This window comes from Microtus oregoni, unplaced genomic scaffold, assembly GCF_018167655.1.
Source record: "Microtus oregoni isolate MIOR12 unplaced genomic scaffold, Mior012 000005F_ref0000423, whole genome shotgun sequence".
NCBI classification, from domain to species: Eukaryota; Metazoa; Chordata; class Mammalia; order Rodentia; family Cricetidae; genus Microtus; species Microtus oregoni.
The window spans coordinates 27,737,393-27,764,449 of record NW_024543064.1 but is presented as its reverse complement, the minus strand read 5'-3'; the positions used below and the strand labels follow the sequence as shown (position 1 = coordinate 27,764,449).

General features: G+C 46.2%; 2 protein-coding genes across 2 annotated transcripts in view; one reads left to right on the top strand and one right to left on the bottom strand.

Moving 5' to 3' along the window:
• The window catches only part of Gnl2 (G protein nucleolar 2), a 28,503-nt gene extending 13,650 nt beyond the window's left edge, over positions 1–14,853 (top strand). The window contains exons 6-16 of the mRNA XM_041652628.1: positions 1,010–1,076; positions 1,806–1,964; positions 2,467–2,580; positions 4,690–4,818; positions 5,756–5,860; positions 6,610–6,768; positions 6,940–7,053; positions 10,238–10,701; positions 11,645–11,724; positions 12,959–13,044; positions 14,663–14,853. Coding sequence (XP_041508562.1) covers positions 1,010–1,076; positions 1,806–1,964; positions 2,467–2,580; positions 4,690–4,818; positions 5,756–5,860; positions 6,610–6,768; positions 6,940–7,053; positions 10,238–10,701; positions 11,645–11,724; positions 12,959–13,044; positions 14,663–14,815 — 1,630 coding nt within the window. The 3' untranslated portion in view covers positions 14,816–14,853. The remainder of the gene's footprint in view (positions 1–1,009; positions 1,077–1,805; positions 1,965–2,466; positions 2,581–4,689; positions 4,819–5,755; positions 5,861–6,609; positions 6,769–6,939; positions 7,054–10,237; positions 10,702–11,644; positions 11,725–12,958; positions 13,045–14,662) is intronic.
• Dnali1 (dynein axonemal light intermediate chain 1) lies at positions 14,819–26,410 on the bottom strand. Its single transcript, XM_041652629.1, has 6 exons — positions 26,206–26,410; positions 25,627–25,772; positions 23,870–24,039; positions 19,619–19,797; positions 19,181–19,345; positions 14,819–16,266 (listed from the first exon to the last, which is right to left on the bottom strand). Exons 1-6 carry the CDS (start codon positions 26,284–26,286, stop codon positions 16,231–16,233), a joined length of 777 nt encoding a protein of 258 aa, XP_041508563.1. The 5' UTR covers positions 26,287–26,410; the 3' UTR covers positions 14,819–16,230.
• Positions 26,411–27,057: the final 647 nt, after the last annotated feature.

Genomic DNA, 27,057 nt, shown 5'->3' with positions numbered 1-27,057 from the left:
GGTGACAGTGTCTAACTACAACCGTGCCTTTTCCCTTTTTATTTACTTATTTTTTTATTGTAACATACATGTGGCATAGAATTTGCATTGGTGCCCAGCCATATCACTGTCAGCTCTGAATTCTCATCACCCTAGTTTGACAGGACTATGTATGGATGAAGGAAATCACACATTGTTTATCCTTTTGTTTGGCTTATTTCATGTGACATGGTACCTTCAAGGTTCACTCAGTCTCATGGCAATATGTCATAATGTCCTTCTTTTTATTTATTTTTTAGTAGGATTCTTTTTGTGGTTTTTAATTTTTATTATTTTTTAATTATGTGTGTTTATTTTTTAAATATGTGTGTTTAAGGTTTTGGGGGGAGTTGTTTGTTTTGTTTTGATTGATTGATTTTATTATCTTAGTGTGTTTTGCCGGCACATAAGTGTGTGGACCACATGTGTACGGTGGCTGCAGAGACAAGGAAAAGGTTTCCGATCTCTCAGGACTGGAGTAACAGACAGTTGTGAGCCAACCGTATGTGTGTGAGGAAATGAACTCAGGTCCTCTGCGAGAGCAGTAAGCAGTCTTAACTGTTGTCTCCAGCCCCTCCTTTACCCACCTTTTGATACAGGGTCTCACTGTGTAACCCTGGCTGGCGTGAAATTCACAGAGCTCCTCCTGCCTCTGCTTTCATGGTGCTAGAATTAAAGGTGTGCACACCACTCCTGGCACCGTCCTTCCTTCTTAAAGCCAACTGTGCATCATTTTAGGTATTCTTTCCTTTGGTATATTTTGGGCTTTTTTGGTTTTGGTTGTTGTTGTGTATGTGTGTTTATTTGCATTTTTGAGGCAGAGTCTTATACAGTCCTTGCTGGCTTGGAATTAACCGTGTAGACCAAGTTGTCTGACCACAGAGCTCCTCTTCTGTCTCTTTTGTGCTGGGATTATAGGCATGAACCACCACCGTTTCCCTTTAATCTTGATAATGCTTCAGTTGCTCATTTCCTGTCCTTTCTTCCCTAGAAATGAAGCTCAAGAAGAGATATATAAAAAGGGGCAGTCGAAAAGAATCTGGGGAGAGCTCTACAAGGTAAGACTTGTGGTAGTCCCTGGGCGGCTCCTTCAAATTTATGAGTTTGCAGGCACTGACTGACAGCGAAAGCTCTCAGATGAAATAACGTTCTGTTGCTGGCTTCCTCTCTTCACTCCATGAAGAAGTGTGATGTAGCCTCCGGCATATAACCACAGTGCTTGAAAGGAAGAGCACTTGTGTTCTGTGTTGCCTGTGAGTCTTCTGTAGATTACCTGTTAGGGTGATGCCCCACGTGGTTAATGCGGCATAAGAATTGTAGGGTATTCAGCCTCACTATCTTGTCTGCAAGGGGGAGCACATGTCTGGGAAGGGAAGAAAGGTGCATACTCCTGAGTGCTGACCTAGTGCTTTTGAACTGACTGAATAGTGTTATTAGGAATTCCAAGCACAACCATAATAGAAAACTAGTACCATAAAGGTAAACTAAGCAGATTTAATTTTCTGTAAAATACACAAACTCATACGTACCTCGTATACCTAGTACTTGTGAGTCAGGTAGATTTGCTCTAAGTTATCTTTCCTATTTGAAATCTGAAAAGTTTTGTATATTCTTAGAATGAAAAACTTTGGAATTCTGCTCATTGGGCATTGAGACTGGATGTCACACACCCACTCTCCTCAGTAGACTATTTGCAGTTGCCTCTAAATGCTATTTTCTTCCTTTGGGTTCCCTTAAATGTCCCCCTTCATTTTGCCTCTTTTCATTTCTGCCTCTTTGATTTGCAGGTGATCGACTCATCAGATGTTGTAGTTCAAGTACTTGACGCTAGAGATCCCATGGGTACTCGTTCCCCTCACATCGAAACTTACTTGAAAAAGGAAAAACCCTGGAAACACCTCATTTTTGTACTCAATAAGTGTGATCTTGTTCCAACTTGGGCGACAGTAAGTTCAGCTTATGAACTTGTCCTAGCAGAGGCAGCTAGGACAAACCTTTCGCTGCACATTAGTGCATGGTTCTCTACACAGCCCAGAAAGGTCACACTCTTGGAACTATGGTCACTGGCACGTTCTTATGAAAACAGGGCTAATATGAACGCTCATGGTGGGCAAAGCCACCTTCTGTCCTCGGACTGGGGGCAGCCCTGCAGGAATTTCTGTCCCCTCCGTGGAGGCAATTGCCAGTCACTGGCTGCTTCCCCATTGTGTTCCATTAATTGCATTTGGTAGTCAATGATAGCTTTTCTGGAATATTGTTTTGCAGTCAGTTATTAGACGAAAGACAAAGCACTAGCTGTCATACTTGAAAGAACATCTCAAAGAATTACAGCTGTTGTTCCCTTAGGCAACACTATTTGAAGCCATCCAGTAATTCCAGCTCAGATTCTTCCGAATATTGTAAACAAACAAACTATAATTTACTAGCATATTTTTTTTTCTCCCCTAGAAACGATGGGTCGCTGTGCTTTCCCAGGACTACCCAACACTTGCTTTCCATGCGAGTCTCACCAACCCCTTTGGAAAAGGAGCATTCATTCAGCTTCTGCGGCAGTTTGGGAAGGTAGGGGGCTGCTTCTGCTATAGTTGTAGAGCTGACTTTATGTGAGGGGCTGGCTTGGGTGTCCAAAGTTGCTAACTTCAGGTCAGCATCTGGGAGGTTGAGGCGGAGGATCAAAAACTTGAAGCCTGGCCAGGCAGTGGGTGGTGATGCAAGCCTTTAATCCTCTCTATGAGTTCAAGGCCAACCTGGCCTACAGAGTGAGTTCCAGGACAGGGTCCAAAGCTATAGAGAAACCCTGTCTCAAACAGACAAAAAGTTTAATGCCGGTATGGGCTTCATAATGAAATCTGTCTCAAAACTGCTGGCTCACTTCTTACTGTTTATAGGTATAAAAACCCACAGGCCATGTGGAGTCTGAGGGGTCTGAGATGTTTCCTCATTTCTCTCTTGTCCTTCTTTGTGCCGTATCCCTGATGCCTAGTGATTCAGCCTTTGCCAGAGGATAGGTGCCCAGCCCCATACTCTGTCATCCCCATCACTTCAGGAATATCCTGGAACCAGATCCCCCCTTTCTGCCTGGCTCTAACAAAAGACATGGCTCTTGTCCCACCCTTCCTCATTTCCCAGAAGCAATTTTTGACTCTTAGCCATCATTTCTGGTATTTCCTATGTGCTATTAGTACATGTTTATGACTTATTTCTTATTTCCCCAACTCTTCCCCATGGTTTTACATACTTATTAAATGTGTCCTGCCTTAAAAATTTAGGACTAGGTTTTTGTTGTTGTTGTTGTGGTTGAGTGTGTGTTTTTTCTTTGGTTGGTTGATTCATTTTGGTTCATTGGTTTTTTTGGTTTTGTGTGTGTGTGTGTGTGTGTGTGTGTGTGTGTGTGTGTGTGTGGCATTGAATCCAGAGCCATGGACATGCTAATAAGAACTTGTTACTACTGAGCTATAAGTCCAGTTAGAAGTGGTACTCGTGCATACTCCCTGTCTCTCTTGAACTCATGTTTTATGGGGAGGGTTTTTTATTTTGTGGTGTTTTGATACCAGATCTCACTGTGATCCCGGCTGGCTTCATACTCACTGTGTAGCCAAGGTTGGCCTGGAATTTGCAGCAGTCTTTCTGCCTCGGCCTCCTGTTGTCTGCTGATGCTGAGCACAATTAGGTTGCTTCTGTCCGTCTTCCCTGCGCACGTCTTCCACGCCCCCTGCTTCCCCTGTCCTGCGGACAGCAGTGTTGGGCTGGTTGTTCCTTGGTGTTCACCATTCTGGCTGAAATGCTATTCACACTGGTCCACTCGGGTGCTGTCCCTGCAGCTCTCTGGTAGAGGTCTTTGTCTCTTCTGTTGTTTGTCTCTCTTTCCTGTTGTTTCTTCGTATGCTTAATATTTGGGCAGATACCCTGATAGAAAGATAGATAGAGGCAGGCAGGTAATCCACTTCGCAGCTAGCCTTCTCCCATGAGAACTGGCTCCTCCCAGCCTGGATCTGCCTTCAAATACTGTGCTGGGCACAGTGGCACAAGCTTCTAATCTCAGCTACTCAAAGACAGGAAACCTCCTCCCCCTAAAAAGTCACTTTAGCTCAGGAGTTTGAAACCAACCTGGACAACATAGAACTGGTATCAAATTGAAAGCAAAAGTTCCCACAATCTTAATAGACTCTTGGTGTCTCTTTTGATGTGGGGATTGTTGAGTGATAGATATCACTGAAAGCTAATATTAATTAGGGACATGGGCATTTTCCTTGGGTTTGTATCTCCAGAAGGAAATCTTGAAGTTTGTATATTTAGGTCTGGGTGCCCTGGGGGAGCAGGGTGTTAGAGGGTTGGTCTCACTGTGGTGGTTAGAGTTGGGTGGGACTGAGCACTTGCCTTTTGCTGCTGATGCAGCCAAGGCTGTGGTCAGATATGCATGTCCTGGGTGGGGATCTGTTAGCCTCTCCAGTACCTGGTGCTGCACCAAGATGAGGGGATGCACAAGCTCTCTTTTCCTGTGTTTGATGTATATGTTGTTAACCTCTGAGGACGTGGCTTCACTCAGTTTCACATCAAGTTGTGTTTGCTCTGCACTGTAGTAAGTAGTCTTCCATTAGCCAAGTAACACAGCCTGACCTGGGGGATTCTATGGCTGCATATTATATGATGGGTAGTCTTTTCTTTCTGCAGTTGCACACAGACAAGAAACAAATCAGTGTTGGGTTCATTGGCTATCCAAATGTAGGCAAGAGCTCTGTGATAAACACCTTACGATCCAAGAAGGTCTGCAATGTGGCCCCCATTGCAGGAGAAACAAAGGTGCGTATGAATTCTGCTCTGCATTGTATGTCTACGGAGACGTGACTGTTTAAGATATGGAGAGCTTCCTTTTGTCTCCCCTTCCTCCTGTCCTCTTCCTTTCTCTCACAGCACTAGGGATCAAACCCAGGACACCACACACATACACCACACTGTAGTGTATCTGGCACCTAGTCCCTGTCTACTTCCCAAGATTGAGCATGCCTTATATGCTACTAGGTTACTGTGGTGGGATTTGGTTGGTGTCCTTCATATTTAAGTCTTCTTTCTGTAAATTGCCACTCCCAATTTTTTTTTTAAGATTTATTTATTTTTATGTGTATGAGTGTTTGGCCTTTGTGTATACATGTTCACTGCATGCACATGTCTTTTGCCAACAGAGGCCAGAGGGTACACCAGATCCCCAAGAACTAGAGTTACTGACAGTTGTGAACTGCCATGTTGATGCTGGGAACTGAACCTGGGTCCTCTATAGAGCAGCAAGTGCTCCAAACCAGAGCCATCCTTCCAGCTCCTAATTCTGACCTTTTGCTTTGATAAAACCAACCCAGGAATATTTGGCATCCTGGTTAACAAGGAACAGAAACTTAGTCTTTAGGTAGATTCTGGTGTTTGGAAGTCAGTGGCAAAGAGGCGAGCAGTTCTGTGCTTCCGAGCACTTTGAAGACTTGGAGAGGGTCACTGGTGGGTTTGTACAATGGAAATCCTGCCTCTGCCTTATGCTAGGACTCTTAGCAATTTAACTCTAGTTTGTGTTTGGTGGGAGTGTGTCATACTTGGCTTAAGTAAAAGGTAGAATCTGGCCCCATGGTTCAGCAGGTTGCTTTCCTTCGGCCCTCCCTTCTCCCCTTTCTAACTTTATACTGTAACATCATAGATTCGTGAAGTTAAGCTTTCGTATTTGACTCTGGCAACACTTAGAATTTTCTGCCTGCAGGTCTGGCAGTATATTACCTTGATGCGTCGTATATTCCTGATTGACTGCCCTGGCGTGGTTTACCCCTCTGAGGACTCAGAGACTGACATAGTGCTCAAAGGAGTGGTGGGTATTTGATCTTCACAATTCTGTTTTCATTTTGGGGGAGCCCTAAGAGCTTTTGCCACACCTCGTTCAGAAGGCAGTCTGGGGTCAGCCTGTTTAACCAGACGCAAGAACATGATGCTGAACAGAGCGGCCTCTTTTCCACTCAGCCTGCCTCAGGAGGTCGAGGGGCTGTGGGCATATCTGGTCAGTGTCATCCTACAGCAATATGTAATTTCCACATGGGATCCAAAGGGAAGCGGGGTTTGTTTATGCTTGGTGATAATTCATGTGTGGGTTTCTGGATTGAGTCATCTTGGAACCCAGGCATTTCCTCACTTGTTTCTGAATGTGACTGAACACTTTAAGCGATCCCCTTAACTGTAACCATGCTTCTAGCATACATCCTTGGCACATTCCTCCCCTTCCTTCGGAAATTCTTGGATTCCTTTTTGTGTTCTGAGTTGTGGAATTTGCAGACATTTTTACCATTCCTGCCAGTGAGTAAGTAACACAAAGCATTCCAACTTCAAGCTGCCTGTGGCGGCCACAGTCAGTTTGCGGTAAGGTTGGATTAGAGTTGATCTCTGGGCTTCATGACTGTGGTCAGCTCTCAGTGGTGCTCCTTGCTCCTGCCTAGCTATCTCAGACACAGACTCTAGCAAGACCCCACTCACCGTGTGATACTGAAATCTGTTTCACTTAATAAAGATCACTGAGTTTTTCTGTCTGTGCTAAGAGTCGAACAAAGCATTTCCATTACTTTCTAGGTTCAAGTTGAAAAAATTAAGGCTCCTCAGGACCACATTGGTGCTGTCCTTGAACGAGCAAAGCCAGAATATATCAGTAAAACATACAGGATTGACTCCTGGGAGAATGCTGAGGACTTCCTTGAGAAACTAGCTTTCCGTACTGGGAAGTTACTGAAGGTGAGCCAGTATGTTTGGGGATTGGCACTGGGACACCCAGACTTGCTGTCATGAGAGCAGTAGGAACTGTGTCAGCTAGATGCTGAGGAGCAGCCAGGGTGGCTGAAATGACCCCCACAGGGAAGTACTTTGCTCTTTGGGTCTAACTGGGAGTTTATCCTGTCTTTGCAGGGTGGAGAGCCCGACTTGCAGACTGTGGGTAAGATGGTTCTCAATGACTGGCAGAGAGGTCGGATCCCTTTCTTTGTCAAGCCACCCAATGCAGAGCCACCGACAGCTCCCCAGGTAAGAACAGGATGAACACAGCTCCTGAAGGAAAGTGGGTTCAAATGACCCCAATGTGGCATAACTATCGGTTGTCTCCCTTCGTGGGCTGTTGTAGGAAGCCACTTGTTAGTTCCCAGCTGCTCAGCCTCAAAATAGTCACACAGAAACCATATTATTTGCAATACTGTTTGGACAATAGCTTAAGCGTATTTCTGGCTAGCTCATATCTTAAATTAACCCATCTCCATTAATCTGTGTATTGCCATGGGTAAAGTTCCATTCTCCAGCAGGGCTCCATGGCTTCTCTTTGACTCTGCACTCTTTATCCCAGCACTCAGTCTAGCTTTCCCCATCTAGTTCTGTTCTGCTCTGCCATAGGCTGCTCAAAGAAGTTCTTTATTAATCAATGGTAATCACAGCTACAGAGGGGAATCTCACATAAGAAAAGGGGAAATGATGTGGGAGGTCCTTCTGTCTATGTGTTGCTTTTATTCATTAATAAACTGCCTTGGTCTGTTGATAGGGCAGAGTAGAACTAGGCTGGGAAAACTAAACTGAATGCTGGATCCTGGGAGAAAGGAGGCGGAGTAAAAGAGAAGCCTCATAGCCCCACAATGGAACATTATCCAGTAAGCCACAGCCACGTGGTGATGCGCAGATTAATAGAAATGGGTTAAATTAATATGTAAGAGTTAGCCAATAAGAAGCTAGAGCTAATAGGCCAAGCAGTGATTTATTTAATACAATTTCTGTGTGGTTATTTCAGGAGACTCCATGGCCAGGAAACGAGCTAGCGGCCTCTTACAACAGTGGGGCAGCATCTTCGTTTCTGCTATGTGTGTATCATTCCAGAGAGGGTAGACTTTTTGAGGAACATTTGAAAGAAGACAGAAGAATGAGTGCAGATACCAGCCTTTGGGACTGGAAGAAGAAGACGTTAATATTTGTTAAATGTTTCTTTTCTGTGGGAGCATAGGTGTTGCCTAAGTTCATTCATGAAGAAACTTTATTCGTACTAACCACAGCCTCAGGAACAAGGGAGTGAATAGGAGCCCTTGCTTTAAAGAAGGCTGAGAGTGCATGGAAGGAGTTGATGTTCTGGCTAGGAGGTGCTGGGCTTGGGGACTGAGCTGAAACATGAATAGGAAGCTCCCTGCTTCCACATGGTCCTTACCTGGACAGTGACTTGTCCTAAGACTCGATATTAACACTTGACTTTCGTGTTTCTAGGGTACCAGAGGGCTTCAGTAAGAAGCAGACAGGTCCCTGCTCTGATGGACTTAGTTAGATTCTAGTGGTGGGGCTGGAGTCGAGCTATGTAAGTGCATGTAGACGTGTGTGGTAGATACTAAGTATGTACTGTTTTTCTACTTCATTTCTGAAGTTCTCTGACTATTGAAGTTCTGGTTTTCATTTCTAGAGTTAGTGGAGACCCCACAGCCTGCTATGGGATTATAGCATCACAGTTACACTCAGCCAGCTACAAATTCAGGGCTCTGGAGTGCGGTTTGCTAGAGGAATAGCATGACTCAGGAGAGTACTTTATCTGTGGTTACTGGTTTCTTACAGAGGCTAAAGGTCAGAAGAGCCCAATGAAAACCATGCCTAAGCCATGTAGGAAGAGGCAGCACCTTGTGTTCTTGAGCTGGGTGGGCACATCAGTGTCTTTGCCATCGTAGAGGAATTTTTCATTATGTAGATGAGCCAGTGGCTATGGGTGATCCAGCTCAATCTCCAGCCCTTCTTCTCTCCCCAGAGGTTGGAGGTGAGACTATGATTATTGCCTGATTCTTTGTGCTGACTGGGTCCTACCTGAAACCAGCTAAAGTTTTAAGTTCCATTAAAGTATGCTGGAAAGGTGTTCCTCAGGGATACCAGGTGGCACACATCCCTCAAAAGCATCCAGAGGGTTTAGGGCCTCTGTGCCAAGAACGTACAATTTTTTTTTTTTTTTTATGCTTGAATGCAGCCAAGTATTCAGAGTTGTCAGTATCGTGAGGATGTGGCCAGGAGAAGTGTTGATGGGGTCGGAGGAAGACTTGTGAGTGAGGTTAGGGAAAGCTTCCAAGGAGCTGGCCCTCAGCAGAGATCTGACTCATAAGAACGACCCCTACTCGTGTTTCTCCCTTTTATTTTTCTTTGGTTCATCCTCCTTTTCCTGTGGGTGAAGTAGTCATTTCTTGAAGATCTGAAGGCTAGAAATTGCCAGATGTGTGATGGCTCACACCTTTCATCACAGCACTCAGGAGGCAGAGGCAGGCAGATTTCTGAGTTTGAGGGCAACCTGGTCTATAGAGCTAGTTACAGGACAGCCAGAACTACACAGAGAAACCCTGTCTTGAAAGAAAAAAAGACATCTAGAAATCACTTCATTGCTAAATGTACAAACTTTTAAAATTTGTGATTTGAATATGTTTGTGTACACACATGCGTGCCATGGTGTACCTGTGAGGGGCCAAGAACAACTTGGGGGAGTTGGTTCTTGCTTTTTCCCATGTGGATTCTACGCATTGAACTCAGGTTGTAAGGTTGGGCAGTAAGTGCCTTCACCAGCTGAGCCAACTTGCCAGCTCAAAACATACAAACTTTTGTATAATTTCCTCCATTTCATGGGTTCTGGACTTCTTTAACATTTTATCCAGCCACTCTTTGGAGAGTCATTACTTGAGTCTAGGTCACAGAGAAGATAATCACATGAGAAGTGCTGTGGAAAGCTTGGCACATACTGTCTGTGCATAGATACCCAAAATAAGCCATTTAGTGTTTCTAGGCTCGGTGCTCATCCTGAATTCTGGCCTGGGACAACTCTTTGGAAAGAGGTCTCCTTATATTTCTACTTATACTTCCTGGTCCTCATTTGACCTGGCTTCTACTTCCTTGGACTTGTGTCTGTTTTTCTATGTGCCTCCTCTGCTCCCTGTTCCTGTAACCAAGGAGGACACTCACTGGTCAGTTGGTTTCATCGGCTTGGTACCTTTCCTCTAGAACCACACTGTCGCTTTGGTCTTTTACAGTCCTGGCTGCTCTGCTGCCTTACGTTGGCTCGGAGTAGATGAGCGACGCCGTTCACATTTGAGGGTCTTCCCTTCTTTGCTTAGATCTGAGAGGAGGATTGCTCACCCGAGAGCCGGGTAGGAATTGAAGCAGGGGTTTCCTTTTCTGGTTCTGCTTGTCTCTTCATGCTTCTTTTGGTCCTCTCTAGCTTCCACCTTCCTCACCACTGGAAGTTCCTGCAGAAAAAACCCAGAACAACCCAGAAGAAGAGATCTTGGGAACCCAAGCTGAAAAGTCAGATTCTGTCACTGAAAAGGAACCAGAAGCAGGCCATTCCCAGGACTCAAACTCAGAGATGCAACAGATCCTCGCACGTGTTCGCCAGAACTTTGGCAAAATCAATGTGGGGCCTCAGTTTTCTGCGGATGACCTGGTTCCTGTGGAGCTGTCAGACATGGAAGACGATCTGGAAAGCCTTTCTGCAGAGGAGGAGGAGGAAGAGCAGGAGCAGTCAGGGGCAGGGACAGCGGATGCTGTGGAAGAGCCTTCCCAGGACTCTCAGGAACCAGTGGAAAAGGATACCAAAGCAGTGATTAGAGCCTTAGATGAAAAGATTGCTAAGTACCAGAAGTTTCTAAATAAAGCCAAAGCTAGAAAGTTCTCAGCCATCAGGTAAGATCTTCTTTCTTTTACTCCTCCTTCTCTTCTTTTCCTCCCTCTCCTCCTCTTCTGCCTCCTCTTCTCCCCCTCTTCCTTCCTCCTTCTCCTCTTTCTTCCTCCTCCTCTTTTTTCTCTTTTTTTCCCTCCCTCCCCTTCTTCCTTCTTTTTTTTTTCTTTGTTCTCTCTTCTTTCTTCTCTCTTTCTTCTTCCTAATTAGCTTGCCTGGTTTTTCCTCACTTGCCATGAACATTGACTTTGGTGTTAGAATTTTAAAGGGCTTAGGATGGAAGCCAGGTCCTGTGTCTGCCAGGCAAGTGCTCTACCACTTAGCTGCAATCCCAATCTGAGTAGTAGGGAGCTAGGAGTGATTGCTTTAAAAACAAACAAACAAACAAACAAACAAAAAAAAACCTGGGGGTTGTGGCACACACCCTTAATCCCAGCACTCTGGAGGCAGAGGCAGGTGGATCTCTGTGAGTTCAAAGCCAGCCTGGCCTACAAGAGCTAGTTCCAGAACAGACTCCAAAGCTACAGAGAAACTCTGTCCCGATTTAAAAAAAAAAAAAAAAAAAGGCTGTAATTTGACATTTACAGCCACCTGAAGCCAAGGACCGTGGTTATCTATATTTAGCGCGAGCTCTAAAAGCTGCTGGAGCCGGGCGATGGTGGCACACGCCTTTAATTCCAGCGCTCGCGAGGCAGAGACAGGTGGATCTCTGTGAGTTCGAGACCAGCCTGGTCTACAGAGCTAGTTCCAGGACAGGCTCCAAAGCCACAGAGAAACCCTGTCTCGAAAAACCAAAAAAAAAATAAAAATAAAAGATGCTGGACACTGACTGTATCACCCGCAGTCACCACAAACATGGAATTTCCTTTTCACCTCTCCACATCAGCCTATTGAGGGCAGTTAAAAGGGGGTGCTAAGCAGCTTTGTGACCTCGCTTTTATTTTTCAGAATATCCAAGGGCTTAAGTGAAAAGGTTTTTGCAAAATATGAAGAAGAGAAGAAAACGTCTGCAGAAGTCAGGGATGCAGGTAAGGTCGATTCTTTGAACCTTTTAGACTTGTTTTGTGCCTTTAGGATAATTTCCTCCATGCAGGCAGATGCTAGGCATCTGGTTCCATATCCTACTTCCATGCAAATTGGATTCTCCACTTGGAATTCTGCATATTTGTTAAGATCAAAGTTGATAGCTCGAGAATATTGCTTTTCAGAAGTGGATATGCAGGTGGTGGTGGCGCATGGCTTTAATCCCAGCAGGCAGAGGCAGGTGGATCTCTGTGATTTCAAGGACAGCCAGGGCTACACAGAGAAACCCTGTCTCGAAAAACAAAAAGAGAACGCCTCATTTTTGCCAGGTGATGCTGGCACACACATTTAATGCCTTCAGTTGGGAAACAGAGACAGGCGAATCTCTGTGAGTTGAAGGCCAACCTGATCTACAGTGTGAGTTCCAGGACAGCCATGGCAACACAGAGAAACCCTGCCCACAAAAACAAAAGTGCATTTTAATAATTCACAGTTGAAGAGAAGGGTCTGCAGCCAAATTGGGGCAGGAGATCTGTCTTAGCTACTTTTCTATTGCTGTGATAAAGCACATGACCAAAGCAGCTAATAGAAGGAAGGGCTTAATTGGGGCTTACAGTTCCAGAGGGGTAGGAGTCCATCATGGAAGGGAGCGTGGCAGCAGGCAGGCAGACATGGCACTTACCGGGCAATTTATATCCCATTCCACAAACAGAAAGCAGATAGCACATTGAGAATGGCTGGAGGCTTTTTTAGCCTCAGAGCCCACTTCTGTGATACATGGCACCTTTTCCAAGCTGTTCCACCAGGTGGGGACCAAGTATTCAAACCTTATGAGCCATTGGGGCCATTCCCTCCAGACCAGTACTTATGTCATATAAACTTACTGATAGTGTCTGAGTACTGCAGCTCAGACCCCACTGTGGCCCTGGCCTGCTGCTGTATCCCTGCTTGTACCCACTGTAGTCTTCCAAACAGATTTTAGAAATACTGTTTCTAGGGGCTGGAGAGATGGCTCAGAGGTTAAGAGCATTGCCTGCTCTTCCAAAGGTCCTGAGTTCAATTCCCAGCAACCACATGGTGGCTCACGACCATCTGTAATGGGATCTGGTGCCCTTTTCTGGCCTGCAGCATACACACAGATAGAGTATTGTATACATAATAAATAAATATTTAAAAAAAAAAAGAAATACTGTTTCTAGTTTTAATCTCCTCTCTGTTTTATGTATCATTTCTACCCAGCACCCACCAAAAAGGGAAGGAAGCGGAATGCAGAGATGGAAGAAGAACCTTCAAATAAATCTCAGAGGATGCTGACCTGTAAGGAAGTAAGTACTCTACTTCTTTTAACAAGGCAGGGGCATAGAAAGTAGAAGTCCAGCTGGGCATGGTGGCGTATCCTCACCATGCCTTTAGTCCCAGCATTAGGAGGCAGAAGCAGGCAGATCTCTTGAGTTTGAGGTCAGTCTGGCTTACATAGTGAGTCCTTAGACAGCCAGAGCTGCATAGTGAAACCCTGTCAGGGGAAGACAGCAACAACAGAAAGAAAAAAAAATACAAGTTTTTTACATTTATTATGTGTGCAGGCATGGTAAGCTCCTGGAGATCAGAGGACAACTTGCTGGTTCTCTCTATCATATAAGTCGTGGGAATGGAGCTTAGATAGTTAAACTTGTCAGAAAACACCTTTACCCCTGAGCCATCCCTTCAGCTTTTTGTTCTTTCCTTTGAGGCAGGGTCTTGGTATGCACTCCCCTTATCTTGGTCTCTCAAATGCTCAGTTTATAGGTATAAGCTATAGAACTGGGAAGTCCAGTTCCCAAGACCTGTTCTTTCAGAAACAAAAGAATTTAGAGCTGAGAGTTCTAGGAACCCCACTAACCGACACAGAGGCTTAATTTTATTTATAAAGGCTTGGCCAATAGCTCAGGCTTGTTGCTATCTAACTCTTACACTTAAATTAACCCATATTTCTCATCTGTGCTTTGCCTTGTGGCACATGGCTTGTTAACCTCATTTTCTATACGTTCTGCTTCCTTGGCAGCTAGCTGATGTCTCTCCTGATTCTGCCCTTCTTCATCCCAGTATCCTCAGTTTGATTGTCCCGCCTAACCTTATCCTGCCTTGCTATAGGCCAGTCAGCTTCTTTATTAACCAGTGAGAGTCATACATATTCATAGTGTACAGACATATTATTCCACAACAGACCTGATGTAATTTAATTTCAGTCAAGAAGTGGCCCACTAAATAAAGGTCCTTGAGTGATGGAGGAAGGTCATTGGCTAATAAAGGAACTGCCTTGGCCCATTTTATTGGTTAGGACGTAGGTAGGTGGAGTAAACAGAACAGAATGCCAGGAAGAAGAGGAAGTGAGCTCAGAGTCTCGACAGCTCTCCTCCCGGGAGCAGGGCATGGCATCTCTCTCAGGCATCTGCTCCCTAGAGGAGAGCTGTTGAGTCTGACCTCACTTCCTCTTCCTCCCAGCGTTCTGTCCTGTCTACACCTCCCACCTATCTTCTAACCAATAAAATGGGCCAAGGCAGTTCCTTTATTAGCCAATGACCTTCCTCCATCATTTGAGTCTGAGTCTTAGTTTCAGGAATTCTAGGTTACCATCTTCAAACCTGTTTCCTGTTGGCCAGAAGAGTTGGGTGGTTTTGTCTGGGTCCAGGGAGGTGACAATCAAAGAGTACAGCTGGTGAGGCAGGCAGATAACTGACCCCTGGGAACACAGCTTTGCCCAGCTGAAGCAGACCCCCTGGGGAGAGGATGAGGGCTGGGCCAGTGAGTCTGCTGGGGGTCATCAGATCTCAGATGGACACTCCACGAGCTTTGCTTTCATTGCTGTGGTAGCTGCACAGCCGTAGAGAGGGCTGGGAACTGGGCTCCTGTTTCATGACCTTCAGTGTTTAACTGATTTTTTTTTTTTTTTGTCATTTTTTACAGCGGAGGAGAGCAGCACGTCAGCAACAATCCAAAAAAGTTGGTGTGCGCTACTATGAAACACACAATGTGAAAAATAGAAACAGGAACAAAAAGAAGACGAATGACTCAGAGGGACAGAAACACAAACACAAGAAATTCAGACAGAAGCAATAACATCTAGAAAGTTGTTTATTAAATTATACAAAAATATGCAAGTAGGAATTGTGTTCATTCTTTCGTGCCCAGTTGGCATCTATAAGACACAACACACTTGGGAAGCTCAGCAGTTGAGGCTGTGCCCCAGTGCTAGGAACAACAGTAAATCCTCAGCCCCAGAGTTTTTCAAACACTTATCCTGGCCCTTGGTTCCACCAGAGTGTGATCGTGTGTGTGTGTGTATGTGTGTGTGTCTGACTGTCTGTCTGTTTCTTTACCGAGCAGTGCTGGGGATGGGAGCCTACAAAGCTGTAGAAGCACGAGGGCCTCGGAGATACTCGTGATGAGATTGGAGGAGCGAGGATGCTCCGGCAACTGCCTTGAGCCTGCTTGGGCTCGTTAGGGTACAAATGCTTTTCTGTTTGAGCGGCAAAGCAGCACACCACAGGGAATGGGCTCTTTCAGGAAGGTGGCAGACCTAGTTCCTCAGGATCCTGGGGTGACAGTCAAAGATGTGACTCTAATATAAAGTCAGAGTGTGTGGGGTATATTAACTAAGAAGAGCTCTTGGAATCATATTGCAGTACGCCTTGACTGGGATGGAGGCAAAGCTGCTAAGAAGTGAGTCCTTTCTGGCACTCCTTTGGGCATTCCACCAACGGCAAGGAAATGATATGCCACCTGAAGATCAAGACTTCTGACTCTTGCCTGAATGATGGGTGTCACCAAACTCACTGTCTTCTCCCGCCCTGGGCTTCCCTGAATGGAAATTCGTCTGTAATTGAAGTCTTCTGGGGGCCATAACCTGACTAGAACTGCAGTGACGTGGCTACCTGCCTAGCTGTTCATTGATGGCTATTGGGGAGTGTGGAGTCAGGCCTTGATGTCCTTCCTGCAGAAGCTGAATAGTGGAGAGGGCCAGGGATGCAGACAGCTCTCAAGATACTGGGACTTTGCCCCTCAGCGAGCATGAGTCTGCTGTTGTTTGTCTGCAGAACCAGGCAGACTGAGGATAGGCTTCTGACTTGGGTGGGGATGAGGCTAAGAGCAAACTCTGAAATAAGTTGCTAAGAGTTACACTAAAGTGATGAAGTGGAAGGAGGGGCCAGGGAAGCCCAAGGAACAAGGTGAACCGAGAACTGAACTTGGTACAAAAGTCATTTCTCCTGGGAAACATTTGCTTCCTGTTATTGAGATGGCAAATCCCCAGGCCAGTCTATAAACTGCACATGGATATGGGGTTACACCACCTTCCACAGCCCAACCAGGAGCCTGGCTGCCGGACCTTAGGTGTTTCATGGCACTGGGCACAGTTCTAACAATTACATGAGTGGTGATCAGGGGAGGGGATGGCTTGTTCACTCAGGAAACTGGCTTTTTATTACAATGGGCTTACGATGCGGCATAGTGCCTGCTGAGACTCGTGGAAGTGATCACTTCTTTGGTGCGATAATACCTTCCAGTTGGGCCTGAAAAACAAAAACAAAACTCCATTAATATTTGCATCTTGCACCCTAACAACACATAGCTGAGCCCGGAGTTATAGAGTGGAGCTATTGCCCAAAGGCTGCCACTCTGAGTGACTCCCCCTTCTGACTCAGCTCCATACTTCCTAGATTAGCAGGATTCAAGCTTGGCATGGTTTTGTTACATGAGCAGAAACCAGAGCTGTCCCGGTTTCCATACAATAATTGCTCAGTGTATAATAGAAAGCACAGAAAGGGAAACGGAATGGAAGTTGTTGAAATAGTGGTTTCCCATCACTCCTGCTTTAAGCCTGAGTATGTCCACTAAGCTAAACATTGGGCTCTCTGGCTTAGTACCATGGAGCTCTGGTTGTACCAGAGGTCTGGGAAATGGCCACCAAGACAGCTTGACACCCAATTAGAAGAAATTGCTGCCAGTGAGGAGGGAAAGCATAAGACACTAGGGGGTTATTTGCTTAGTTCCTCTAGCAGCCAGCACAGTGATTTACTGCAGTGATATGTGAACAGACCCTTCGAAAGGTCTATCCAGGGAGCTGAAAACACCGCTTTCTTTGTAGTGCAGCTTTGAGCCAATAAAAAGCTTTCTTGTAAAGAATCCTTCGCCCTGGGGATTTCAAGGCTGCCTTTGGATGTTAGAAGGATGCTAAGGTATTCCGCTTTGGTCTTGTTGGAACTAAGGAACTAGCTTTGGAATCTGCTGAGTCAACATTTACATCTGGCCGGGGAAGTCTCCAGCTTTTCTTCTAATAGACTCTTGAGCAACTAGCAAAATCTCTCATCCTCTGCTGGAGGCTCATACAAAGCCTTCCTTATCTCAAGGGCCAGACCTTTTGGCTTTAAGTAAGGGAGGTAGGAGAGAGCAGCTTATAAACACCATATTTAGAAGAGGGATGCTTCTCTGTGAGTTCGAGACCAGCGTGGTCTACAAGAGCTAGTTCCAGGACAGGCTCCAAAGCCACAGAGAAACCCTGTCTCGAAAAACCAAAAAAAAAAAAAAAAAAAGAAGAGGGATGCTTAAACCTTGGCAAGCCCCGGAGCCTTTCAAGGCCTTATGAAGCTGCTCTGTTGGGTACCAGTCCCATAGCTTCTGTTGAGCACATCTGGGTGTGGCCAATAATTATTTATAAAAGTTGCCCTGTGAGGGGCTGGAGAGATGGCTCAGAGGTTAAGAGCATTGCCTGCTCTTCCAAAGGTCCTGAGTTCAATTCCCTTCAACCACATGGTGGCTCACAACCATCTGTAATGGGGTCTGGTGCCCTCTTCCGGCCTACAGACATACACACAGACAGAATATTGTATACACAATAAATAAATAAATAGCCGGGCGGTGGTGGCGCACGCCTTTAATCCCAGCACTCGGGAGGCAGAGGCAGGCGGATCTCTGTGAGTTCGAGACCAGCCTGGTCTTACAAGAGCTAGTTCCAGGACAGGCTCCAAAACCACACAGAAACCCTGTCTCGAAAAACCAAAAATAAATAAATAAATAAATAAATATTTTTAAAAAAAGTTGCCCTGTGATAAGGATAATGCTTGCCTGGGGTTCAGCCTTTGCAGCCTGTGGCCCAGCCTCCTTCCCATTCAGCCCTCTTTCCCAGCACCACAGCTGGGCTGAGGAAAACCACTTCCAGCTGACTTGCTCGGCCATGCACCTAGCGGGGCTTCCCACGTATCTTTATTTCAAGAGCTCTCTCTGCTTTTGCCACAGTATATGAAGATGCCAGGGTGTACAGCACTCCTGTTAGAGCCTGCTGAGGAGACCTAGTCCTTAGAGGCAGTCTCCAGCGACCAGCTTGAGGGGACAGAAGCTGTTGTCATCCTCTGATTATAAGCACCTGTCTCCCAGGAGGGAAAGAGATTGGCAGGCATGGTGCCCCTGGAAGGGCAGGCTGGAGTATTGGCTAGTGCTGAGACTAGACTTCCTTCACAGCCTAGAGGATACAGAACATAGAAAAGGAGCCCCACACCACCCCAGTTAGTCTCCTGTACTCCTTGGCAGTACGAGTGGACCAGCATTTACAGGTGATGGGCACAGGCCTGTAATCCCAGCTACTGGAGAGGCAGAAGCAGGAGAATTCCAAATTCACAGCCTCCGTGGGTTACAGTGAGTTCAAGGCTAGCCTGGGAAATGCAGGTCCTGTTTCCAATTGAAAACTACAAGGAGAACGGGAAAGTGGATCTGGGTTCGTTTCCCAGCACCCACAAAGTGCCTTACAACCATCCATAACCCCAGTTAGGGGAACCAACAGGCACACATGTGGTGCTCGTATGTGCATGTAGGCAAAACATTAGTACACATAAAGAAAAGTAAAGTTTTTTTTTTTTAAAAAAAAAAAAACTCTTTACAGCCAGGACTGATGTACAGAGAAATCCTGTCTTGAAAGCCCCAAAACAAAACAAAATAAAAACAACACACAACTCTGTTAAAAAAATTTAAAAAGAGCTGGGCATGGTGGCACATGCCTGTAATCCCAGCAGTCCAGAGTATAAGAAAAGTGTGAGTTTGAGGCTAACCTGGGCTATGTGAAAGACCCTGTCTCAAAAATCCAAACCAAAAAAAAAAAAAAAGAAAGAAAGAAAGAAAGAAAGAAAAAGTAGAAAGGAGGGCTGAAGATAGAGTTTCGGGTACAATGGCTGCCTGGTGTTCTTTTTTTTTTAAAAATATTTATATACAATATTCTGTCTGTGTGTATGCCTGCAGGCCAGAAGAGGACACCAGACCCCATTACAGATGGTTGTGAGCCACCATGTGGTTGCTAGGAATTGAACTCAGGACCTTTGGAAGAACAGGTGATGCTCTTAACCTCTGAGCCATCTCTCCAGCCCCCCTGCCTGGAGTTCTTCACGACACTGAATCTCCACTACTCCACAAAAGGAAGCCACAAATGCGCTCTTTTACCTTCAGTTGCTGGTTGGTCCTCTTCAGGAACTGGATCTCCTCATTGTGCTTCTTCTCCTCCACCTGTCGCCTCTCACTCTCCCGCTTCTCAGTGGCCTCACATTTTGCCTTCTGTTCATTCACTTGCCTCTCCAAATCTCTCTTTTCTGACTCCAAGTCTGCAATCTGAAGATAGAATGGCCGTCATCCTGGGACATCCCTTTCCTAAGTGGATAGAGTGCTGGGAGAGCCTGGCTGAGGCGGCTTAGGACACTATTGTCCAGCCTAAGACAATGCCAGGGTATGTGCTGCCACCCAGTGGGAAGTCGGCGATTGACATGGAGCGTCCTCAGACAAGACCACCTCCTTACTGAGGCCTTTGCACCCTCAGGACCAGGATCCGGCTGCAAAGACAGCTGCATGTCTGGGAGCCATGGGGGCATAGTGAACCCCACTCACTTTCCTCTCCATGTCTGACTTCCCCTGTTCGGCCTGCAGTGCCTTCCTCATGCCGAACGCCACGCTGCTCTCATACAGAGTCTGGTAGGCGGCGATGGTCATGCGGATCTCATCCCGGACGCGCAGCAGCAGCAGCCCTCTCTCTGCACAGTTGATGGTGACCTCCCGGATCAGCTCATCTTCCGCGCACGCACACACACAGGAAGAGAAGAGGCAGTGGTGAGGGGGCGTGCCCTTTGCCTATGGCAAACCACGCTTCCTCTTCCTCTTGAGAGGCATGGATCTGGGGAAATGACGGCTGGTAAAAGGAAGAGTCCCAGCCCGGCAGTGGTGGCGCAATGCTTTTAATCCCAGCACTCGGGAGGCAGAGGCAGGCAGATCTCTGTGAGTTCGAGGCCAGCCTGGGCTATGAAGCAAGTTCCAGGACAATCAGAGCTAACACAGAGAAACCCTGTCTTGAAAAACAAAGTAGGATTGCCAACAGACATATAAGAAGACAGTCACAGCGGCACCCATGAAATTCTAACCCTGGACAAGTGGAGACAGGAATCCCCATAGATCTTGGGGGCCAGTTAGTCTTGCTAAATCAAAGAACTCCAGGCTCAGTGAAAAACTCTGTTTCAAAAACAAGGTAGAGGGGCTGCAGGGATGACTCAGCAGTTAAGATCACTGGCTGCTTTTCCAGAAAAATCCATCTTTGGCAACTAACAATTATCTGTAACTCTAGTTCCAAGGGATCCAATGCTCTCTTCCGGCCTCCTTGAACGCTACATAGATGTACATAGATAGACATACATGCAGGTAAAATACCCACATACAAAGTCTTTTGAAAGAGTCCCCCCCCCCAAAAAAAATGGAGAATGATAGAAGACATTTGACATTGACTTCTGGACTTTGCACATGTACACACACATTCATATACAACCATACACATGTACACACATATACATGCATACAGCATACACAAAAACTAAAACTATGGCCTATAAGAAGGCGCTGTGAGAGGATGTATTCCATGACCCTGGGAACTGGCCATACAGTCACTCCTCTCAACCTGACACTTGGAAGAAGCACGAAGTCTGCAAGTTTAGCGTGAAGAGAGAGAGAGAGACTAGAGTCCCAGGTTTGCTTGTGGTTGTTGGTTCCCTTGCTACCATGTTCAGGCACAAAGTGGATATAAGAAGAACTGTCCTTCCCAAACGGTGGTGTTTAAAAGCATGCCTGCTAAACCAGGCAGCAGTGGCGCACACCATTAATCCCTGCACTCAGGAGGCAGTAGCAAGTGGATCTCTGAGTTCAAGGCCAGCCTGGTCTACTGGAGTGAGTTCTAGGACCACAAAGGCTACACAAAGAAACCCTGACTCTGTAAACAAAAACCAAAAATCAAAACAAAAATGCACTTCTGTTGGCTAGACTGGTCTGTGATTAAGAACAGTAGGGTGGCCGGAAGGTGATAGCACACACCTTTAGTCCCAGCACTTGGGTGGCAGGGGCAGGCAGATCTCAGTGAGTTTGAGGCTGGCCTGGTCTACAAATCGAGTTCCAAGTCAGTCAGGACTATTATGCAGAGAAGCCCTGTCTCAAAAAGGCAAAAACAAAAACAAAAGCGAAAGAACAAAACAAAACAAAAAACCCAGAAGGATCTAAAACATTCTCTTCTCCTTCTGTAAGTACCCAAATTGGAGGGCAAACCACACTCATACTAAGCAGGTTAAGGCCCAAGGCCTGCTCACTGAATCTGCAGCTCCTGAGAGAGTGAAGGGTTTGCAGTGGAGAGCCCACAGCGCCAGGATGACTGAGCAGAGGGCAGAAGTTGACATCAGTACTCAGTGGGCACATCTTAAATCCCTGTGTCATGCCAACAATAAATGACTCAAGTGTCTTTCTGGAATGTGGGCAGAGTGTAGCTGGATAGACATAAAGATAGATATTGATTTTCTGGTTAAAATATTAGCATATTGAGCTGAGAGCTAGCTCAGTGGTTAAGAGTACTTGGGCCTTAATCCCAGCACTCAGGAGGCAGAGGCAGATGGATCTCTGTGAGTTCGAGGCCAGCCTGGTCTACAAGAGCTAGTTCCAGGACAGGCTCCAAAGCTACAGAGAAACCCTGTCTCGAAAAACCAAAACATAAAACAAACAACAACAACAACAACAACAACAACAACAAAAAACAGCTCAGAGCATCCAATGCCCTCTTTGTTCTTCATGGGCACCTGCACACACATAGCACACACTCATATACAAAAAAGATAAAATAAATGTGTTTTAAATTATTATTATTATTATTATTATTATTATTATTATTATTATTATTGATTTATTTAGTTTGGTTTTGAAGCCTGTCCTGAAATTTACTCTGTAAACCAGACTGGCCTTGAGCTCACAGAGATCCACCTGCCTCTGCCTCCTGAGTGCTGGGGTTAGAGGCATCACCACCACCATCTGGCTTTATTTTTATGGGTCTAAAGAGATGACTCGGTAGTTAAGAGCACTGACTGCTCTTCTAGAGGAGGTGGGCTCAGTTCCCAGTACCCACACGGCAGTTTACACATGTCTGTAATTCCAGTTCCAGGGCTTCTGACACCCTCACACAGGCAAAACAACAATGAAATAAAATAAAAATAAATCATATAAAAATTATTTTTATTAGCCAGGCAGTGGGGGTGAATGCCTTTAATCCCAGTAATCAGGAGGCAGAGGCAGGTGGATACCTGCGTTTGAGGCTAGCCTGGTTTACAGAGTGAGTTCCAGGACAGCCAGGGCTACACAGAGAAACCCTGTCCAGACAAAACAAAACAAAAATTATTTTGATTTTTGAGAGTTATAAAATAACTGTACCATTTTCCCTCTTCCTTTTCCTCCCTCCTTCCTCTCCCAGGCATGATCCCCCACTCTTTTGAACTTGTAGACTCTTTTCTTCTTGTTACATATGTGTGTGTATTATTTTTTCTTGTTTTGTTTTTTGTTTTTCAAGAGAGGGTTTCTCTGTATAGCCCTGGCTGCCCTGGAACTCACTCTGTAGACCAGGCTTGCCTTGAACTCAGAGATCTGCCTGCCTCTGCCTCCTAAGTGCTGGGATTAAAGGTGTGCATCACCACTGTCTGACTGCTATATTCTTTAATATGTAAATATAACCTGTCCACTCCATACAATGTTAGTTGTGTGTATACGTTTCCAAGAATGGTCATTTGGTATCGAAAAATAAATTTAAAAAAAAATAAAGCAGGCCGGGCGGTGGTGGCGCACGCCTTTAATCCCAGCACTTAGGAGGCAGAGGCAGGCAGATCTCCGTGAGTTCGAGACCAGCCTGGTCTACAAGAGCTAGTTCCAGGACAGGCTCCAAAACCACAGAGAAACCCTGTCTCGAAAAAACCTATATCTATATATCTATATCTATATCTATCTATCTATCTATCTATCTATCTATCTATCTATATATATATATAGAGAGAGAGAGAGCCAGGAGTAGTGACATATACCTTTAACTTGAATACTAAGGAAGCAGAGGCAGGCAGATCTGAGTCCAGGCCAAAGGACTAGATATTGAGACCTTGTTAAAAAAAAAAAATAGTACAGGCTCATTATGGATATCCTTGGGGGAAAACAACAACAAAGACTCAAAATAAGAAATCTTTTTTCTCTTATTTTCTTCTTTTTTAATGGAGCCTTGGCTAGCCTGGAACTCACTATGTAGACCAGGTTGGCCTCAAACCAGAGAACTACCTGCCTTTGCCTTCTGAGGCCTGTATTAACGGTATATGCCCCCACACCTGGCTAAAATAGAAGCTCTTACCTTACTCCAAACACCTAGTAAGGGGGCCAGTGAGACGATTTAGTGGGTAAAGCACCTGCCACCATGCCTGATGGCCTGAGCCAATCACCAGAACCCACACAGTAGGAGAGAATCAATTCTTGTAAGTTATCCTTTGACCTCTATACTCAATCCTTGACACAAGTGTGCCCTCATAAAAACATGCATGCACACATGTGTGCACCCACACCCAAAATAAATCTCCATCTACATGAAAATCAAACCAACATCCTTGTGGGATACGGCACCCGGGTGCCTAGCTGAGGTGGAGACTGGTGGGGGAAGGGAATGTACCCAGCAGCTGTGGCGAATCAGGAAAAGGGAGAAGAGAGGATCCCTAAAACAGGGGGAGGTGTGTAGTTTGGGGGTAACCAGGGCTTGGTTTTTGTGCTGGATGGAGGCAGACGGTGTACAGTGCTCACCCCACCAAGCCTCCTCACCGAAACACTGCGAGTAGAGTTCCCTGCGCACGGGGCAGATGCCCGTCTCCCTGGCCTGTCTCTGCTGCAGCTTCAGGTCCAGCTGCTCCTGTAGATGCACCACATCCATTCTGGTGCTGGGGGTGCTGGACACCTGCTGGATCCATAGCTGTGTGTCTTCCACCCACTCCCTATGATACAGATACAAGTCACCCGATGTGAGCAAAGGGCCCCGAGCAGGAGTGACAGGCGGCACAGTCATCCCGCCACCAGAATTCACTTCCCTCTCCTTCCCAAGCCACACCCACTCTGTAGCCTCAGGACACCTCCCTCAGGGCTGGGCAGATGATGGGTAATCTCTACAGTCCATGAGACCACGACTCTGTTCCAGGTCAGACCTGCCTAGCATGTTGAGGACAGGTGTATGGTCCTGCTGCTTGATTTGAATAGAAGATGCAGTGGGAAATCCCCACACTAGCTTGTGGTGGAGACATGGAATATCATTAAACTCATGCAAGCCCGTAAGATGTATTTTTGTATGGTGGGGGCATGGGTGTTCTCGAAGGGCTGTGTTTGCAATGGCTGCCCATAATGAATTCTGTGCTGGAGGCACAACCAATTCCTGCAGTGATAAAGACAGAATGGCAAGGGAGGGAGGACGTCTATGTTGCTGGGAGAGAATCCGCTGAGAAAAGACACCTCTCTCCTGAGCTCCATCTCTGGTTCTCTGTGGTTCCTTTATTCCCTGAGAAAGAGCTTTATTGCCTTGGGTATAAAAATGTCCATTAGGTAGAGGCTTTTGAAAATTCTAGCTAGGCTATGTAGCCCAGGCTGACCTCAAATTCTGATCCTCCTGCCTCTGCCCCCTGCATTCTGGGATTAAAGGTGAGATTCAGCCGACATTGCCTTATTGGACATTTGTGAGTTTTTTTGAGACACAACCTTGCTATGCAGCACTAGCTGGCCTGGCACTCCTTTTGCAGTTCAGGCTGGCCTTGCCTTTGAGGCAATTCTCCTGTCTAGCAAAGTGACATCACATCAGACTCTCTATGGGGATTCCCCCCCACCCCCCCGAGACAGGGTTTCTCTGTGTAACATTCCTAACTTTCCTGGAACTTGCTCTGTAGACCAGGCTGGTCTTGAAATCACTGATATCCACCTGCCTCTGTCTCCCAAGTACTGGGATTAAAGGTGTGTGCCACCACCTCCCAGTTTCTATGGGAAATCTTTTTTTTTTCTTTTTTTTTGGTTTTTCGAGACAGGGTTTCTCTGTGGCTTTGGAGCCTGTCCTGGAACTAGCTCTGTAGACCAGGCTGGTCTCGAACTCACAGAGATCCGCCTGCCTCTGCCTCCCGAATGCTGGGATTAAAGGCGTGCGCCACCATCGCCCGGCTTCTATGGGAAATCTTGATGGTACTACCAAGAAAGCAAAATATTGGGAATGGGGTTTAGGAGGCACAGGGCTGGACTAGAGACCTAGATTTGAAAGCTGATTGCGTTGCTGGCATCTGAAGTCATGAGACTGCTCAGAATATGGATGGTAAGAGGATGGATTTAGAGATTTCCTGCTTGGCTGTGAGCTCCAGCTATATTCAGACTCAATGAAATCCAGAAAGCTGAGAGAAAACCCAAGGCAGAACACAGGTAAACTTCCTGGCCCCACACAGGTAAACTTCCTGGCTTGACACATCTAAGTTCTGGGGCCAAGAGTTTGGACCTTTGTCCAGCCACTGCATCCCCCACCCCTTTTATTTATGTTTTTTTTTTTTTTTTTTTACCTTGGAGGCAAGATGGCATTCAAGATTTCTTCTGCCTGTTTCGCAGGATCTGGGACACAGGAAGTTGAGGGTAGTTTGCCCTTGGGTGGCTGTGGGACTGGACCTGAGGGTCCAGGCTGCTGGGGGCTGACTTTCAGTGACCGAGCCTAAGAGACAGGTGAGACAGGATGTTCAGTTTGCTCCAGCTTTCTTGTACAGGCTTCCCCATTTCCAGGCGACTTCCCTCATCTATGGTCTCAACAGAAGTATGAGCTGAAGAGGCATAGAGGTCTATCTGGCTCTGGCCGTGTTTGAACTGGTGTCTCTAGAGAGGGAGAAGTCACTACCTGGCCCATACTTGGACCTGCCTACCACAAACCCTATCCATTTCTCTGAGACTTCTTTCTGATCTTAAATCTGCCCTTTGGGGTCACAGTTAGGCTTGTCTTACTCCTTTCCCAACCTCCGTCGTCCCTGTCCCAATTCCCTTGGCTGTTAGGCCCAGCAACCCTTCTCCTGAAATTCCAGAGATCCTCAAAGCTGGGATGTCTATCTCCACGGGAATCCGTAGGTTGTTGCCCCCGTAAGACCTGTTCATACCTTGGGGCTCCGTTTTTCTGTGTTCCGGCTCACCAACACCGGGGTGTCATATTTGAGCAGAGAGTCTGCGGGGGGTATCATAGTGGCAGCAGGGCTGGCAACGCTGTAGTGGTCCTTCCAGGTGGGGCCTTGTTTGCGGTCACCATGGAAACCCCTCCTCGCCTGCCTAATGGATGGGGCGGGGCTTCGTAGGGAGGCGGAGCTGGTCGCGTGCAAATTTTATTCTACTGAGCTCGCTCCACAAGCTCCCGGTTTCTTGGTGAACAAGACTGAATGGAGCCCTAGCGCTAGATCTGATAAAGGATGTGATGAAATGAGCAGACCACCTTTGCTGAGCCTAAAAACGGAAGTCATCTCCTGACTTCTTAAATTGTTTGGCGATGATTGGCACTTGGAAGGCAAAGGCTGGTGGATCTTTGTGAGTTACAGGACAGCCAAGGCTGCATGAAGACACTGTCTCAAGAAACAAACAAACAAAAATAATTTCCTATTGTTGAGTACTTGTCTGTGTTTTGTAACTATCAACAATCCTCCACGAACAGCATTGGATTAGCTTTCCTACATAAGATTTTCCTTTTTTTATTTATTTTATTTTATTTTTTTTTATTTTTTTTTGCTTTTTCGAGACAGGGTTTCTCTGTGGTTTTGGAGCCTGTCCTGGAACTAGCTCTTATAGACCAGGCTGGTCTCGAACTCACAGAGATCCGCCTGCCTCTGCCTCCCAAGTGCTGGGATTAAAGGCGTGCGCCACCACCGCCCGGCTAGATTTTCCTTTTTTAAAAAGCCAGGCAGAAGTGGTGCATTCCTTTAATCCCAGCGTTTGGGAGGCAGTCAGGCAGCTCTCCGGGTTCG